The 19,905-nt window shown below is 41.7% G+C and overlaps 1 protein-coding gene across 1 annotated transcript in view; it reads right to left on the minus strand.

Moving 5' to 3' along the window:
• PHIP (pleckstrin homology domain interacting protein) overlaps nucleotides 1–19,905 on the minus strand; it is a gene marked incomplete in the record, with an annotated part of 1,163,892 nt that overhangs the window by 184,921 nt on the left and 959,066 nt on the right. The window contains 1 exon segment of the mRNA XM_053710468.1: nucleotides 14,226–14,375. Within this exon segment, the coding sequence (XP_053566443.1) occupies nucleotides 14,226–14,375 (150 nt within the window).

Raw genomic sequence — 19,905 nt, forward strand, 5'->3', positions numbered from 1 at the left:
TACGCTCCTTCTTAGAAGAAGGGTTAGGACACAAGGAAGGAACAACAATTTCCTGATTAATATTCTTATTTGAAACAACCTTAGGAAGGAATCTAGGTTTGGTACGTAACACCACCTTAGAATGAAAAATGAGATAAGGAGAATCACACTGTAGCGCTGAAAGCTCAGAAACTCTTCGAGCAGAAGAAATAGCAACTAAAAACAGAACTTTCCAAGATAACAATTTGATATCTATGGAATGCATGGGTTCAAACGGAACCCCTTGAAGAACTCGAAGAACTAAATTCAAACTCCAGGGAGGAGTAATGGGTCTAAATACAGGCTTAATTCTAGATAGAGCCTGACAAAAAGACTGGACATCTGGCACATTTGCCAAACGTTTGTGAAACAGAATTGACAAAGCTGAAATTTGTCCCTTTAAGGAACTTGCTGATAACCCTTTCTCCAATCCTTCTTGGAGAAAAGACAGAATCCTAGGAATCCTAACTTTACTCCATGTGTAAACCATGGATTTACACCAATAAAAATATTTACGCCATATCTTATGATAGATTTTTCTAATGACCGGTTTTCTAGCCTGTATCAAAGTATTGATGACCGAATCAGAGAATCCTCGCTTCGATAAAATCAAGCGTTCAATCTCCACGCAGTCAGCTGCAGAGAAATTAGATTTGGATGTTGGAAAGGACTTTGAATGAGAAGGTCCTGTCTCAATGGAAGTTTCCACGGTGGCAGAGAGGACATGTCCACTAGATCCGCATACCAAGTCCTGCGTGGCCAGGATCACTGAAGCTATGAAACAGGATATATAGGAGCGCCAATGGCTTAGATATACCACAGGAAATAGAAATAATCTCCAATAGTTTCTCTTAGAATTAGATTGTTCAAATGTCAAACAAATATATTTATTATATTAAAACAATATGATTCTGATCTCCAGAATTCATAAAAAATGTAAATAAAAACAAAAACACAAAACACATATAAAAATACATAAAATAAAATACAGCGAATGACAAATTAAAATACAGCGGATGACAAATTGAATCTAATCCAGTTGTTTTAACTGGGTGACCAATATCTAATGGTCAGGTTTTTCGTGAGTGAGTCCTCTTAAAGACCCTCTAGTAGGTTCACAAATGTGTATAGAAAAACAAATCGGTACTTAATTGAATTTATCAAATAAGTGTACAAATTAACCTGGTGTCCAATAAATGATATAATAATAACTCAAATAGTGTTATCAAAGTGATAAGACCACTATTATAGTGATACGAGACCCACTTTAAAGGTCAACAGTACATACAGGTAGTGCAAAATGTGATGATTAATATAAATCGTATAATAAACGCCGTGAAAAATTAAAAATGAGATAAAATGTATTGGAATCCTTAAGCTAACAGATAAACCATATTATGGATCACAATATACAACACAAAATAAATACAAATCTGAAGTGATCAAGTAGGTGTGGTCAAAAAATGAAAAAAATGTGAAAAATGCAAAAAATACAAAATTAACCGTGTGATCCTACTAGTGGGATTCTAAACTAAACTGGTACCAGCCATTATCTCAATTAGCCTAATTGAATCTGGATGATGGACTCAGTGGTCCGGTAATGCGTCTAAATTTAATATCTTAAAAACAATAAACCAATGAAACAAATAGCACAAGCTATATAATTAATATAAACAACATAAAAAACAGAGAGTTTATGTCTAGTTTGGCCAAAACTAATCCACAACTCTTAAAGGTGTGTTTCCACAACTTTTAAGAAATAATAATATTGACAATGATAGTGTCCTTAAAAAGTCAATTGGTAAAAGTGAATCCTTAAAAAGTCTGATGAAAAAAATCCTCGATGTGTGGTGGAGTCCAAAGTCCTACTCCTTTGTTAAGACAAAAACCTGAAAAAGATGAAAAAAGCGCACTAAACAAACAGCGCTACAGGGGTATGGGCTATTGAAAATAGTCTTACCGATCAAATCCTGGTCCTGGATATAATGAGCCTCTCAAATCTTTGGTGTAAAGTGTCGTCTACGCGTTTCGGCCCTCGTACCAGGCCTTTTTCAAGACATCCAGGACCAGGATTATAAGATATAATTTTTTAGCCTGATGAAACAGCTTGTTATAGCTGAGAAATGCGTCGCATTTTAATAAAGATTTTTACAGAAATACACTTGCTTTTTGGACAATCTTTATATCATTTACATGCTGCTCAAACTTTGATTGGCACCTGAGAGTTAATCTGCTTTCACCTGGAGGGATCAGTCTACTGGGCGACTGTTTGGTTCCAGTTTGCAGTGTATGCACCTGCAGGTGCTTTGGATCTTGTAAGTAGGATTGCTCAGATTGCCATTCACTTGTACAAACGTTACTGGGCTATGGTTTGCATATTTTTTGTTCACTCAGGAACCTGTTAATCACCATCACCAAGGACCACAACTGATACGTGAGACACATCAGTGAGCTGGACCACTGAGAGGCTCCAGTCTGCTTCAATAGCACCATTGGGTGCGTCTCCTTTGTGAGTATCCAATTGCTACCCTGTTAATTGTTATATCTGGTATCTGGCTATACTAGGCCATGTTTGGCGCCTCTGTGTTTTCTTTTTTTCTAGTTACCCATCTTTCAGGAAGACCATCCTAAGACCGAGAGCTGCCTACTACTGTTTTTTTTGGACTTACCACTGATTGGGACTATATCTATATCACTTACTGGACTTTATGTTGGTACACTTTTATATATATGTATGTTTCTGTATATATATATCTCTTATAAGTATTAATTTAGTTAACTGATATTGTTTGAACATATGTTTAGTTGTTAGGCTATAGGAGGCGCCCCCTAAGGGCAGTAATACACATTGATGTGTATTACACCCTCATTTCATCCTCTATACACGACTTAGAAAATCCGCTTCCCAGTTCTCTACTCCTGGGATGTAGATTGCTGATAGATGACAAGAGTGGGCTTCCGCCCAACGGATTATCTTGGATACTTCTATCATCTCTAAGGAACTCCTTGTTCCCCCCTGACGATTGATATATGCCACAGTCGTGATGTTGTCCAACTGGAATCCGATGTATTTGGCCGAAGCCAACTGAGGCCATGCCTGAAGCGCATTGAATATTGCTCTCAGTTCCAGAATATTGATTGGAAGTAGAGACTCCACTTGAGTCCAAACACCCTGAGCCTTCAGGGGGTTCCAAACTGCACCCCAGCCCAGAAGGCTGGCATCCGTTGTCACTATCACCCAAAAGGGTCTGCGGAAACAAGTCCCTTGGGACAGATGATCTGGAGACAACCACCAAAGAGGAGAGTTTCTGGTCTCTTGATCCAGATTTATCTGAGGAGATAAATCTGCATAATCCCCATTCCACTGTTCGAGCATGCACAGTTGCATGGGTCTAAGATGAAAGCGAGCAAATGGAACGATGTCCATTGCCGCTACCATTAATCCAATTACCTCCATACACTGAGCCACTAATGGCCGAGGAATGGACTGAAGTACTCGGCAAGTATTTAGAATCTTTGATTTTCTGTCAGAAATATTTTCATGGCTACCGAGTCTATCAGAGTTCCCAAGAAATGAACACTTTTCTGTGGAACAAGTGAACTCTTCTCTATGATCCCCTTCCAACCGTGAGTTCTCAGAAAAGACAATACTATGTCCGTGTGAGATTTTGTCAGCTGATATGTTGATGCCTGAATTAGAATATCATCCAGATAAGGCGCCACTGCTATGCCTCACGGTCTGAGAACCGCCAAAAGAGACCCTAGAACCTTTGTGAAGATTCTGGGTGCTGTGGCCAACCCGAAGGGAAGAGCCACAAACTGAAAATGTTTGTCCAGAAAAGCAAACCTTAGAAACTGATGATGATCCTTGTGGATAGGAATATGAAGGTAAGCATCCTTCAAGTCCACGGTAGTCATATATTGACACTCCTGGATCATTGGTAAAATTATTCGTATAGTCTCAATCTTGAACGATGGGACTCTGAGAAATTTGTTTAGACACTTGAGGTCTAAGATAGGTCTGAAAGTTCCCTCTTTTTTGGGAACCACAAATAGATTTGAGTAAAACCCCTGTCCTTGTTCTGATTTCGGAACTGGACAAATTACTCCAATTTTTCCAAAACTGCTTAAATAACGTTAATTTGCTATCAAAATTCACTAAAACTAATTAGTATATCCAAAAATTATTGCACCCTATGAGAAAGGTGAAAAAATAAAGCTCTAATGAAAAATAACCGTTTACAAAAAAGAACCCTCTGCACCTCGCCACCGCACTGCTGTGGCGCCTACCTGCCCCCAGGGTACTTCGAAATCAATAGCCAACACTCCAAGCCAGAGACTACTGTCCAGGAGCAACCGGAGTTACTGCTTGCTGCTCCTCTGTCAGAAGGAAGTGCGCATCTGAGAGCGCAAAGACAAGCCCTGCCCCTTATGGCCGAAGTTGGAGTAGGCCCAAACACAACCGCATGGGAAGCGGTTTAATAAGCTAAGTGGAACACAAAACATACCCCAAACACATCCCAGCAAGTCATGCTGGACAAATAATAAAAAATAAAACGTTTTTAACAGTTTATCAATAAAATGTTCCTATGCCTCTCCCAGAGTGTCATATCATGCCCTTATGTGAATAAAAAATAATAAAAAATAATAATAACAGGGGACTCTAGTAATACCCTTCTGTGAAACAGGACTACTGCTTACCCCATTCCCCTATAGGGAAATAAATGCCAGCCAGTTCTGATATATCAAGTCTCTTCAGAAAATAAAAGTCTGCACATACCTTAATGCTGCTTGTAGCATGAAACCGGTCTCCACACTGAAGATGTCTCATGGTTACCTTCAGAAGTCTTGTGGGAACCAGCATGGATCTTAGTTACAACTGCTAAGATCATCAACCTCAGGGCGGAAATCTTCTTCCATATCCCCCTGAGGAAAATAGTACTCACCGGTACCATTTAAAATAAAAAACTTCTTGATTGAAGAAACTAAAACTAACACCTCACTTTACCATGTCTTCCTAGTATAACACAGGCAAAGAGAATGACTGGGGGTGGAGGGGAAGGGAGGGGCTATATAGACAGCTCTGCTGTGGTGCTCTTTGCCACTTCCTGTTAGCAGAAGGTTAATATCCCACAAGTAAGGATGAAACCCGTGGACTCGTCATATTTTTGTAAAAGAAAAAGGTCAGAAGGTGTTGGTCGGGGATGCGTGGTGGCAGGCGGATGATCTACCGGCGTTGAGCGCGTGGAGGGTGCTGGCATCGTAGTGGCGGCAGTTTCTGGAGTCAAGGTTAGTGGCATTGGGTGCAGTCGGACATGTAAGTGTGTATGTGTATGAGTGAGTGAGCGTATGTATGAGTGAGTATGAATGTATGTGTGAATGTAGGAGTGAGTAACTTTTTTCTTATAATTCTAAATGTGAGGTAGGTATATAGCTAATTTTGTACCTGTTCAAATAGGCACACATATTTTAGTTACTTGGCCAAAAATTTAAGAGGACAATTTTGTTTGCACCCAAAAAAATTAGAGGGCACATTACGTGTAGAGTACACAGTGCATGCACTTTGCTCATTGCCACACGTGGGCTAGAAGCCAACATGGAAAATACATGTAATTAGATAGTGAGTCTGTTAGTGACTAGAAATTGCAAAAAAAAATTTACTTATTTTTTGCTAATAATCCAATTTTTTCTATGGTATACTGATGTATATATATATATATATATATATATATATATATATATATATATATACACACACACATTTGACAAGAGGTTTGTTTTAGACTATAATAAAAAAAATTCCAATGTAAAAATGGGTACCAGGTGAAAAAAGTTAAAGAAGCTCTGCTCTAAAGCAAGGTTGAGCAGAAGAGCAGACAGCTGCACATAATGTAGACTTAAAGTGACATGAAACCCAACATTTTTCTTTTGCAAATCAGATCAAGCATACTATTTTAAACAACTTTACAATGTATTTATATTATCAAATTTGCTTTATTCTCTTGGATTAGCAAATGACAAGAGGCATAGATGTGCATACATTAATGAGAATTTAGCTCCCAGAAGTGCATTGCCTGAGCCTAACTGGGTATTTTTTCAACAACAAATGAAACCAAGAGATTAAAAAAAAATAAGATAATAGAAGTAAATTGGAAGATTGTTTAAAGTTTCATGTCCTATCTGAATCATGAAAGTTTAATTTTGACATTACTAAACCTTTAAATAAAAGATGGGAAGTGGATACAATATGCTGGGGCTCAAAACATGCAACCTGAGTAGAGCAGACAAGTAGAGGATAGATGGGTATATGGAAAAGTAAACATAAGGGCAATCAAATGAATTAGAGATGTACAAATATTATTCTGTTATCTCTTAGGCAGAGCTTGCAAACCAGGTAGTTGTCCAGGGAATGAAAAGAAAAAATATCTGCAAAAGTGCACTTCCCATATTATCCAGCAGAGGACTAGCAGAAAACAAGCTTATCTTGTGTTTGTTGTGTTTGTTAGAGGACAAGCAGAAAACAAGCTCATCTGGAGTTTGTCAGAAACTTGAAACTTAAAAGTTTTCTTTTCTGATTCATTCAAATTTAAACAACTTTCCTATCTCCTATTATCAAATTTTCTTCAATCTCTTGGTATAATTTACTGAAGGAACAGCAATCCAATACACAACTGAATTCATCTGGTGAGCCAATATGAAGAGGCCACAAATTTGAAGAAGCAGAAACTGCTTCTTTTGCCTGAGGTGGCGAGATCAATCACCCTGAGATTGACATGCCCTGCTCTCCTGTAATTGGTTGTGTGAGAGCAGGCGTGCACAATAAAGCTCTTGTGTATTGGTAAATTTCAGCATGTGATCCATCATCGCAAGTGCTAATGCAGGCAAACAGGTTCTCTAATTGCAAACCTGCAATCATGATAAATAAGGCCCCAAGAGAATGAAGCAAATTTAATAGAAGAATTGGAAAGTTGATTAAAAGTGCATGCTTAGTCTAAATCATGAAATTTTAATTTTGACTATAATGTTCCTATAAGATGTGGGGAATAAATAATGAAATTGTTTTTTTTAAATACACAAAATTAAATATTTTATATACAATTTTAGTGTTTATTGTCCCTTTAAGTTCCCTACTTCTACTATACTTATTAAACAGTGTTTTCCACAGCCGGGTGACATTATGAAATAGCTTGGTTAGGGTAATGTAATACTTTATAATATAACATTTTCTGCAAGCCAAAGCACAAATTCATTGCATAATTTGACATAAATGTATTTAATAATAACAAACATTGAAAAATGATAACATTAGCTAATTTTCGCTGTTTAAATTTTAGCAGGGTGGTCAGCCCATTAAAAAGGTTCTGAGGAGAACACTATGTACGGAGGAATAAAGTACACGCTCTGTGTGTGAGCAGTCAAATCCTTATCTCAGTGACCAAAAAATACAGGAATGGTATGCAGAAACGTTACAACAAAATACTTCTGCAGTAGGAGGCAAAGTAGGATGCTTTCAGTTCCAGTAAATTGTACAGAAAGGGGTTAACAAGTTCAGATGAATAGGCACGGCATAAGCTTAAAGGGACAGTCAACACCAGAATTTTTGTTGTTTAAAAAGAAAGATAATCCCTTTATTACTCATTCCCCAGTTTTACATAACCAACACTGTGATAGCAAACAAAATGTATGCTTACCTGATAAATTTATTTCTCTTGTGGTGTATCCAGTCCACGGATTCATCCATTACTTGTGGGATATTCTCCTTCCCAACAGGAAGCTGCAAGAGGATCACCCACAGCAGAGCTGGCTATATAGCTCCTCCCCTAACTGCCACCCCCAGTCATTCGACCGAAGACAAGCAAGAGAAAGGAGAAACTATAGGGTGCAGTGGTGACTGTAGTTTAAAAAATACATAACACCTGCCTTAAAAAGACAGGGCGAGCCGTGGACTGGATACACCACAAGAGAAATAAATTTATCAGGTAAGCATAAATTTTGTTTTCTCTTGTAAGGTGTATCCAGTCCACGGATTCATCCATTACTTGTGGGATACCAATACCAAAGCTATAGGACACGGATGAAGGGAGGGACAAGGCAGGCGCTTAAACGGAGGGCACCACTGCCTGTAAGAACTTTCTCCCAAAAACAGCCTCCGAAGAAGCAAAAGTATAAAAATTGTAGAATTTAGAAAAGGTATGAAGCGAAGACCAAGTCGCCGCTTTACAAATCTGTTCAACAGAAGCCTCATTTTTAAAAGCCCATGTGGAAGCTACTGCTCTAGTGGAATGAGCTGTAATTCTCTCAGGAGGCTGCTGGCCAGCAGTCTCGTAAGCAAAGCGGATTATGCTTCTTAACCAAAAAGAAAGAGAAGTTGCCGAAGCCTTTTGGCCTCTCCTCTGTCCAGAGTAAACCACAAACAAAGCAGATGTTTGACGAAAATCTTTAGTGGCTTGTAAATAGAATTATAAAGCACGGACCACATCAAGATTATGTAATAGACGTTCCTTCTTTGAAGAAGGATTAGGACATAGTGAAGGAACAACAATCTCCTGATTGATATTCTTATTAGATACCACCTTAGGAAGAAACCCAGCTTTGGTACGCAACACTACCTTATCAGCATGAAAAATGAGATAAGGAGAATCACATTGTAAAGCCGATAACTCCGAAACTCGTCGAGCCAAGGAGATAGCTACCAAAAACAGAACTTTCCAAGACAACAGCTTGATATCTATGGAATGCAAAGGTTCAAACGGAACCCCTTGAATAACTTTAAGAACTAAATTTAGACTCCATGGCGGAGCCACAGGTTTAAACACAGCCTTGATTCGAACTACAGCCTGACAAAACGCCTGAATGTCTGGAGTATTAGCCAGACGCTTGTGCAAAAGAATAGACAGAGCAGAAATCTGTCCCTTTAAGGAAATAGCCGACAATACCTTCTCCAATCCTTCTTGGAGAAAAGATAATATTCTAGGAATCCTGACCTTACTCCATGAGTAACCCTTGGATTCACACCAATGAAGATATTTACACCATATCTTAGGATAGATTTTCCTGGTAACCGGCTTTCGAGCCTGAATTAAGGTATCAATGACCGATTCAGAGAAACCACGCTTTGATAAAATCAAGCGTTTAATTTCTCTGCGTCTGCTTGGAAATTGGATTTGGATGGTTCAAAGGACCCTGAAGTAGAAGGTCCTGCCTCAGCGGCAGGGTCCATGGTGGACAGGATGACATGTCCACCAGGTCTGCATACCAAGTCCTGCGTGGCCACGCAGGTGCTATCAAAATCACCGAAGCTCTCTCCTGCCTGATCTTGGCAATCAGACAAGGGAGCAGAGGAAACGGTGGAAACACATAAGCCAGGTTGAAGGACCAAGGAGCTGCTAGAGCATCTATCAGCGTTGCCTTGGGGTCCCTGGACCTGGTCCCGTAATAAGGAAGCTTGGCGTTCTGGCGAGACGCCATGAGATCCAGTTCTGGTCTGCCCCAAAGTTGAATCAACTGAGCAATAACCTCGGATGGAGTTCCCATGCTCCCGGATGAAAAGTCTGCCGACTTAGAAAATCCGCCTCCCAGTTCTCGACACCTGGGATATGGATAGCTGAAAGATGGCAAGAGTGAACCTCTGCCCATAGAATTATCTTTGAAACCTCCAACATTGCTAGGGAACTCTTTGTTCCCCCCTGATGGTTGATGTAGGCTACAGTCGTGATATTGTCCGACTGAAATCTGATGAACCTGACCCCAGCTAGCTGAGGCCACGCCTGAAGAGCATTGAAAATCGCTCTTAGTTCCAGAATGTTTATCGGAAGGAGTGCCTCCTCCTGAGTCCACGAGCCCTGAGCCTTCAGGGAGTTCCAGACTGCACCCCAGCCCAGAAGGCTGGCATCTGTCGTCACTATAGTCCAATCTGGCCTGCGGAAGCTCATCCCCATTGGACAGATGGACCTGACATAGCCACCAGAGAAGAGAATCCCTGGTTTCTTGATCCAGATTTAGTAGAGGGGACAAATCTGTGTAATCCCCATTCCACTGAATGAGCATGCAGAGTTGCAGCGGTCTGAGATGTAGGCGGGCAAACGGTACTATGTCCATTGCCGCTACCATTAAACCGATTACTTCCATACACTGAGCCACTGAAGGACGAGAAGTGGAATAAAGAACACGGCAAGAGTCTAGAAGTTCAATCTTGCCTTCGTTAGGTAAATCTTCATTTCTACCGAGAGTCCCTAGGAATGAAACTCTTGTTAGAGGTGATAGAGAACTCTTTTCTTCGTTCACCTTCCACCCATGGGACCTCAGAAATGCCAGAACAATGTCTGTATGGGACCTTGCGATTTGAAAAGTTGACGCCTGTATCAGAATGTCGTCTAAATTAGGGGCTACTGCTATACCCCGCGGCCTTAGGACCGCTAGGAGGGACCCTAGAACCTCCGTAAAGATTCTCGGTGCCGTGGCCAACCCGAAGGGAAGAGACACAAACTGGTAGTGCCTGTCTAGAAAGGCAAACCTGAGAAAACAATGATGATCTTTGTGTATCGGGATATGAAGATAAGCATCCTTTAAGTCTACGGTAGTTATATATTGACCCTCCTGGATCATAGGAAGGATGGTTCGAATAGTCTCCATCTTGAAGGATGGGACTCTGAGAAATTTGTTTAAGATCTTGAGATATAAGATTGGTCTGAATTTTTCCTCTTTCTTGGGAACCACAAACAGATTTGAATAGAAGCCCTGCCCCTGTTCCTCCTGCAGAACTGGGTGGATCACTCCCATAACTAGGAGGTCTTGAACACAATGTAAGAATGCCTCTCTCTGTATCTGGTTTACAGATAAATGTGAGAGATGAAATCTCCCTTTTGGGGGAGAGGTTTTGAATTCCAGAAGATAAACCTTGGACACAATTTCTAATGCCCAGGGATCCTGGAAATCTCTTGCCCAAGCCTGGGCGAAGAGAGAGAGTCTGCCCCCTACTAGATCTGTTTCCGGATCGGGGGCTGCACCTTCATGCTGTCTTAGAGGTAGCAGCAGGCTTTTTGGCCTGTTTCCCCTTGTTCCAAGCCTGGTTAGGTCTCCAGACCGGCTTAGACTGGGCAAAAGTTCCCTCTTGTTTTGTGTTAGAGGAATTTGAAGCTGCGCCACTCTTGAAGTTTCGAAAGGGCCGAAAACTAGACTGTTTTTGTCCTTAATTTGTTGGACCTGTCTTGAGGAAGGGCGTGACCTTTTCCTCCAGTGATGGCAGAAATGATCTCCTTCAGTCCAGGCCTGAATAGGGTCTGTCCTTTGAAGGGAATGTTGAGAAGTTTAGACTTTGAAGTCACGTCAGCTGACCAGGATTTAAGCCATAGCACCCTACGCGCCTGAATAGCAAAACCTGAATTTTTAGCCGTTAGTTGGTTAAATGAACAACGGCGTCAGAAACAAATGAATTGGCTAGCTTAAGGGCCCTAAGCTTGTCAATAATATCTTCCAACGGGGTTTCAACCTGTAGAGCCTCCTCTAGAGACTCAAACCAGAAAGCCGCAGCAGCAGTGACTGGGGGAATGCATGCAAGAGGCTGGAGAACAAAACCTTGTTGAATAAAAATTTTCTTAAGGTAAATTTTTTGTCCATTGGATCTAGAAAATCACAACTGTCCTCGACAGGGATAGTGGTACGCTTAGCTAGAGTAGAAACTGCTCCATCCAGCTTAGGGACCGTCTGCCAAAAGTCCCATGTAGCGGCATCTATAGGAAACATCTTTTTAAAAACAGGAGGGGGAGAGAACGGTACACCCGGTCTATCCCATGCCATAGTAATAATTTCAGAAAACCTCTTAGGGATTGGAAAAACATCAGTGTAAGTAGGTACTGCATAGTATTTATCCAATCTACATAATTTCTCTGGGACTACAATAGCGTCACAGTCGTCCAGAGTTGCTAAGACCTCCCTGAGTAATATGCGGAGGTGTTCAAGCTTAAATTTAAATGTAGACATATCATAATCAGGTTGAAGTATCTTCCCTGAATCAGAAAAATCACCCACAGATTGAAGCTCCCCTGCTTCAGCTTCAGTACATTGTGAGGGTGTATCAGACATAGCCACTAAAGCGTCAGAGAGCTCTGTATTTATTCTAGTCCCAGAGCTGTCTCGCTTTCCTTGCAATCCTGGCAGTTTAGATAATACCTCTGTAAGGGTATGATTCATAACTGCCGCCATGTCTTGTAAGGTATACGCAATGGGCGCGCTAGATGTACTTGGCGTCCCCTGAGCGGGAGTTATAGGTTCTGACACGTGGGGAGAGTTAGACGGCATAACTTCCTCCTTGTGATAAATTTTTTAAAGCCAGAATATGGTCTTTGTAATCTATAGTAAAATCAGTGCATTTGGTACACATTCTAAGAGGGGGTTCCACAATGGCTTCTAAACATAATGAACAATGAGTTTCCTCTATGTCAGACATGTTTAAACAGGCTAGTAATGAGACCAGCAAGCTTGGAAAACACTTTAATAACTGTGAACAAGCAAAAAATAAAAACGGTACTGTGCCTTTAAGAGAAAAAAACAATCACAGAAACTGCAAAACAGTGAAAAAAGCAGTAAATTCTACGAACTTTTTACAGTGTGTATAATAGACTGAAATAGCATTGCACCCACTTGCAAATGGATGATTAACCCCTTAGTTTAAAAACCGGATAAAAAAAACGATATAACCGTTTTTAAACAGTCACAACCAACTGCCACAGCTCTACTGTGGCTCCTACCTGCCCATACAACGACTTTGGAAGACACAAAAACCCTTTAGAGGGGTCCTATATGTTCAGGGGACTCCTTCAGGGAAGCTGGATTTCTCAAGCTGCAAAAACTACTGTGCAATTAAGGCGCGAAAATAGGCCCCTCCCAACATGTACTCACAGTGAGAGGGCCTTAAAAAACTATCCCTAGGCAAAATCTAGTCAGCCATGTGGAAAAACTGGGCCCCAGAATAAAGTTTTATCACCATTTGTAATAAACGTTTATATACATCAAGCAAACGTTATATATATTAAGTAATGAGAGTAAATAACAAAAATATTACCCTTTACAGCAAGCATGATACCAGTCGTTATTAAATCACTGTAATCAGGCTTACCTTAAATAAATCAGGCACTGTCAGCATTTTCTAGCTTATCATCTCTCTAGAAAAATGTAAGACTGCACATACCTCAGAGCAGGTAATCCTGCACGCTATTCCCCCAGCTGAAGTTACCCATCTCTTCAGTTATGTGTGAGAACAGCAGTGGATCTTAGTTACAAACCGCTAAGATCATCAAAAGCCTCAGGCAGACTCTTCTTCAACTTTCTGCCTGAGGCTAAAATAGTACAACTCCGGTACCATTTGAAAATAATAAACTTTTGATTGAAGATAAACTACATTAATGCACCACATCTCTCTAGCTACTTCCCTTGTCGAGAGCTGCAAGAGAATGACTAGGGGTGGCAGTTAGGGGAGGAGCTATATAGACAGCTCTGCTGTGGGTGATCCTCTTGCAGCTTCCTGTTGGGAAGGAGAATATCCCACAAGTAATGGATGAATCCGTGGACTGGATACACCGTACAAGAGAAATACACTTTTTACCTCTGTGATTACCTTGTATATAAGCCTCTGCAAACTGCCCCCTTATTTCAGTTCTTTTGACAGACATCCATTATAGCCAATCAGTGCTCACTCCTGGGCAACTTTACGTGCATGAGCTCAATGTTATCTATATGAAACTCATGAACTAATGCCCTCTAGTGGTCAAAATGCATTCAGATTAGAGGCAGTCTTCAAGGTCTAAGAAATTAGCATATGAACCTCCTAGTTTTAGCTTTCAACTAAGAATACCAAGAGAACAAAGCAAAATTGGTGATAAAAGTAAATTGGAAAGTTGTTTAAAATTACATTCTCTATTTAAATCATGAAACTTGTTTTTGGGCTTGACTGTCCCTTTAACAACTCACAGTGAGGGAACAAGATATACATTTGAGTTAAAATAATTCCCTATTTAAAAACAGAAAGTAAACACCAAAAAGTCAGGAATGTTAGAAGGGTGAGGGTGGTGTTACACTTTTTAATTCTGTTTTTCCTCAAGTTAAAGCTTAATATATACCCTATGACCATGAATAATCTTCTAATTCATAAACTGTGATGATCAACGTAAAAGTAAACTATAATCTTAATACAGTTAAAAAAACAAACTCACAGAGTACTCAAGAAGGTCAACTGGCTGTCGAAATGGTTCAGAGTCTTCACACTGGAAAATTAGGTTTAATAGCTCCTCACATTGCTTCTTCCAAGATTGCAAATCATACGATTGAGTTCTATTGCGCAATTTACGCTTCGGTTGATATTCCTAAACAAAAAACAAATTAATAAACACAGAAAAAGTTAGCAACTTCTGCTTAAAGCTAAATTAACTAACTGATAAGATAAAGCAATAAAAAAATGAATATAAAAAAGTCCCAAATCCATATGTCTCTTAAAATATGAACACTAAATACTAGTTAGAATCTAACCAATTTGTTTTTTTAGACTGATTAATGAGTAAATGCATCAGGTCATTTACACAATTTAAGATTTAAAATTACAATCCGACTAATAAAGGATTACCAAATTGTAAATACTGATCTAATAAAAGAGCTGATAAAATCATTAGACACACAAAAGTAGTAGTTGAAATGCACAAGAGTGCCACTAGCGCCATGTCATGTGATGTCAGAGAATGACCCATAAACAAATGCGCATTAAAAAAGCGAGTTTTCAAGCACTACTAGAAAGAAAATACCAAGCAGTGTTTACATGTGGTGTGGTGTGGTGCTTGTAAAGGGTCCTGTGTGTGCACCTAGAGACAAGAGAGAGGTAAACCTTTAATGGAGCCAAAACGAAAACTTAAATTATGCTTACCTGATAATTTTCTTTTCTTCAGATGGAAAGAGTCCACAGCTGAATTCATTACTTTTGGGAATTCAGAACCTTGCCACCAGGAGGAGGCAAATACACCCCAGCCAAAGGCTTAAATACCTCTCCCACTTCCCCCATCCCCCAGTCATTCTGCCAAGGAACACGGAACAGTAGAAGAAATATCAGGGTGAAAAGGTGCCAGAAGAATAAAATTAACAGACGCCGCACAGAAAAAATAAGTGCAGGGAGCTGTGGACTCTTTCCATCTGAAAAGAAAATTCTCAGGTAAGCATAATTTAAGCTTTTCTTCATAAATGGAAAGAGTCCACAGTTGCATTAATTACTTTTGGGAAAACAATACCCAAGCTATAGAGGACACTGAATGCTAAAACGGGAGGCCCATTCTGAGGGCAGCAGGCCTTAAAAACCATACCCCACAAAATCCTGCTTCGTCCGAAGCCGAGAAAACCTTGAAAAAAAGGAAGGGGCCCAAAGACACTGACCCACAGAAAGTCCACAAGCCTTGCTAGAGACCACAGGAACTAGACACGACTGAGCCAAAAAGCCTCCAGGAGACACTGTCGCAAAGCAGTCGGTCCCAAACAACACACCCCTTATTAGAGAAAGGGATCAGACTACCGTTATCTTCCACAAAAGGAAAAGACATGGATGAACATCCATCAAGGACTCCAGAAAAAAAATATAAAAATACAAGGCAAAAACCTGAGAAACCAGGCCAAGCTCACAGAGACCCTCTCAGTCTCGAAGAAACAAGGAGAGGCAACGCCCAGACCCCAGATTGAACAGAAACCACTGAGTAGGACCGGGATCTGAAACAGAGAAGAGATCTTCTCCCAACCACAGTGCAACCGCACCCTAGAAGAAAACTGAAGATGAAAGTCCCAAGAGCCACCAAGGTCGCTCAGATATCTAAATCTTCAGAAACAGAGACCACGTGCAGTACAAATACACTGGAGTCAAAACACTGCAAGCTACCGTCATCCAAAGATGACTCTGAAATTTGAAAACTTGCAAGGCAAGTAAGGAGCAGCTGAAGATAGGTTCCAAACCGCCAGACTGCTAAGCATCCACTAAGCAGTGGACACGTCACGGGCTGTCAAAGAGTTGTCATTCCTTCCCACAGATCCTAACCGTGGAGAAGACACAGAGCCCTCAAGGAGGCTCCCTGTACCTCTAGGACGAAACAGCAGAGCAACAGACCACAGATCCTGCACCAAACACCAGACCAGCCCAAGCGACAGGCACGTCTGAAAGCCAGGGGGTACAAACAAAAACCCCAACCACAAGCCCCCAGGGAATGGAAGAGTGGAAGGAACTCCAACAGAGCTTGGGTGCCAACCCAATCCGCTCTTCCATATAGGTACTCCCAAGGAGAACCCCCTCTGACCTGGACAGAGAAAAGTGCCGTAGCTCCCTGAGAAGACCTGGCACAACTCTCAATAACAATCCCAACATGGAGACCTTAACTACCATAGTTGGAACAGACCAAGCCCTAGTACCTGTTCCAACCTCCTGCATACAGGGCAAATCAACGACCCTCCCTAGAGAGGAAAGCCCAACCGCTTAAGGTAGGCAACTACCCCCTCAAAGGGGAGCGCGCAGATCAAGTACAGCGCCCAAGCCCAGAAGACAAGAAAGTCATAGTCTGATCAAACCACGGACCAAATTAAATTCATCCAGACACCACTGTTGATCCCACAGAGAGAAAACTCCCCGAACACACTTCGGAAACGTCCATGTGCAAACTATATTATCACAGAACCCCCACAAAGTGAAGGGACATGCACTGTGAAGAACAGATAGCCATAGCTGGAATTAAACTCTCAACTATCAGCTTACAAGCCCGCAAAGCCTACAAGTAAACCATTGCGGGACCTTTCCAAGGACAAAACAGGCCATAAGAACATGCCAGCACCCGAAGGTGAACGCAAATCCTGGCTCAGATGCTTGCAGGCTCAACAAGCTAGCCATTAAGCCAAGCCTGTGTTCCCGGGAAAAACAGGTCACCCCGAACCAGTCTGCAGGATCATAAGTCTCCAGACATCCCTAAGGATCAAAGACAAGAACCCTGGGCCTGGGCCCCAGAATCGATGAAAAAAAACACACCCCAGGGATCACCAATACCTCGTCAGAAGGAATCAGACCTCACAGAGGAAGATAACCGTACTAAACCAGAGAACGGGAACAAGACTCACTTGTAATTCCCAGCCTAAGGGAAGAGACACCCCTAGCAGGAGCCACCCAAAATAAGCTAGGTCGCGACAGTCGGACAAATACTCTAGAACCCAAGGGCAACACACAGGAAGTCCAAGACCAAGGGAAAAGAACAATGACAGAGTCACCTGAAGGTAGAGAGTAGAACAAAGTAGGAAAAACCTCTAAGCGAAGCTTGGAGAAGGAGGCAACACAGCCTATCGTCCCTGACATAGAGATGACTAACTCCCAGAAGTAGGAAAAAGCCACAAGGCCCTCATTTCCTATTTAAACGGCAAAAAAACATCAAGTAGACAAAACCAAAAGGGGCAATTTCAAAGAACCCCTGAATGCAAGACCGCCAGAAACGACAGCAAGGAGGAACGAAGTCCTCCCAAATCTCCAACCCATGCGGGGAAGGAGACACTCCAAGACCCGACAGAAAAACAATCAATTGTGTGTGTCACAGTAGAACTCCTAGTCCCAGATGACCAAGTGAAGACCTCGGCGCCCTAACCTGACCAGTTAGGCAAAACAGACGCCACGTGTCTGAGTAGGCCTCATGACAGAAGATCTAAACCCAATCAGGACCAGCCTGAAAACAAGGTCCCTCACTGTCAAGGCCGCATAGAATCTCCCCTAGAGAGGGAGAAATAAACAGCAGACAAGCATAGGACTAAAACTCGCCCCCCCAAAAAATCCTTAGAAGTAACAGTGCGATCAAACAATCGCGAGTATCGATTCCAGATAAAATTCCAGAAGGAAATATAAAACCAACATGAGCTTTAAACCAAAAAAAAACAATCCTCACCGGATAAAAATAAAAGATAAGGCAACCCACAGGTTATCGCTTAAGAAGAACAGTCGCACCCGCAGGACCGGTCCAACAGGGACCCTGTTCTTCCAAATTAAGAACTGGAAAGGATACTCAAAAAACAAGACTATAAGAAGATTACTTCATCCCCTTACGTCTAATTCTGTAAGCTATTCGAAGAAGCAGACTGACAATTCTCAGATCCATTAAGGATGGGATCTTCCGACAACGCCACAGCGTGCCTCAATAAAACACAAAGTCACGCCAGTCTATACCTAAAAGCACAGCATACCCCCGCCAGAGCAAAAGATGACTCCGGCCCCGAAGGATGACCCCCTGAAGCCTCAGGGAAAGTCGTTCCCCCAAAGAGCTGAACAGGCCATCCCATGCCTTAAGGGCCCTGGATAACGGAACACGAACAATATCTTAAGCCAACTTCTGGAAGTTGCAGATTCGCCAGTGCCAAAATTATGTAGATGCGACATTGTGCCGAAACCCCCGGCGGGAACAAGTCACCTTCCAGAGAAGGATAAGCAAAGTATGGGTTACATGCATGCGTAGTAAGGGATGGTGAAAGGGAACTTTCAACTCGGAGGACAGAAGCCCCAGAGGCAGATGGCTCAGCGGCCCTTTGATTCCCCGATCCCGAGTAATTGAGCACTCTAATATTGCATTCAGAACATAACTGATAGGCTTGTATCATCCGGGGCAATACACATTCATCACAAAGAGAAGAAAATGAAACAGAGACGTCCGTCTCCACAATATCAGACTCCTCCATAACTAGGATATTGACTACAAAAGATTGGACCAAAAAATCTAAACGCCACTTGACACCCACAATGGCTGGGGCACTCACCACCTCCTATGAACCCGACATCAGCAGACAAGAATTTCTCCGTCGCCACACGGGCCTGGAATGTGGAAATGGAGGCCAAAAACGTGACCACGCCCGGTCACCAGGAGAACCGTATAGTCCAAAAAAGCGTGCCTGACCGTGAGGCCGCTTCACTCCAAAAGCCATTATATATTCCAAAGCCATGAGCCAAATACACTACACATACGCAGGTTGAATCATATAACAAACATGATTAAACCTCCCCCTGTTCAATAACCCCCCTCAGGAGATATTAACCCTTGATTCCAAGATACAAAAGGAGCCTCACTTAGACCCTATGTTATAAGTTAGGCCCGCGAGCTGGTAGCCCCTTGGGAAAACATCTGTAATACAGTAAATTTCATGAAGTAAAATGAAACGATCTTACCGGAATCTACGCCGTGAAACAGGAATACAGCCCTTTAAGTGTGACAGATAGTAGCATCGCTTCTGTCATGGACTTGAGAGAAGAAAGCAGGCAGCGAAACTCGTCAACACCGATTGCTTGTGGAGCTGTTAATATGAGTCGGGGTGGTTTCGCAGAAAGACTCTCCCTGCATCTCCAGACTCTAACTTTCATCCAAGCTTTCACTGAAAGGCTAACAGGATTACTTAAAACTCCAGTCCCATGCCGAAGAGTACTACCCTACATAAGAGACTAATTCAAAACTTCTGACACTTCTCTACCAACCTCCTGGGACGAAAGGCAAAGAATGACTGGGGGATGGGGGAAGTGGGAGAGGTATTTAAGCCTTTGGCTGGGGTGTCTTTGCCTCCTCCTGGTGGCCAGGTTCTGAATTCCCAAAAGTAATGAATGCAGCTGTGGACTCTCTCCATTTATGAAGAAAAATTATGTATTATGCATAAACAAGTTCTTTATTTCTGCACTGCAGTCTGCTACAATGATGCTTCCGGAAAGTAGGCAGTGAAGATTTGAAGTGAGAATGCAAGAGTGTTTGTATTCTCACTTGCTTTTAAACACCTTTCCGAGCCAACATTGCTCCCTGAAGCGTGAAATAATGCAGACAAGTATATGTTCTTGCAACATTTATTGTATCGTCCAAATAGCTGTATAGA

The sequence above is a fragment of the Bombina bombina genome, chromosome 4, assembly GCF_027579735.1.
Source record: "Bombina bombina isolate aBomBom1 chromosome 4, aBomBom1.pri, whole genome shotgun sequence".
Lineage (NCBI taxonomy): Eukaryota > Metazoa > Chordata > Amphibia > Anura > Bombinatoridae > Bombina > Bombina bombina.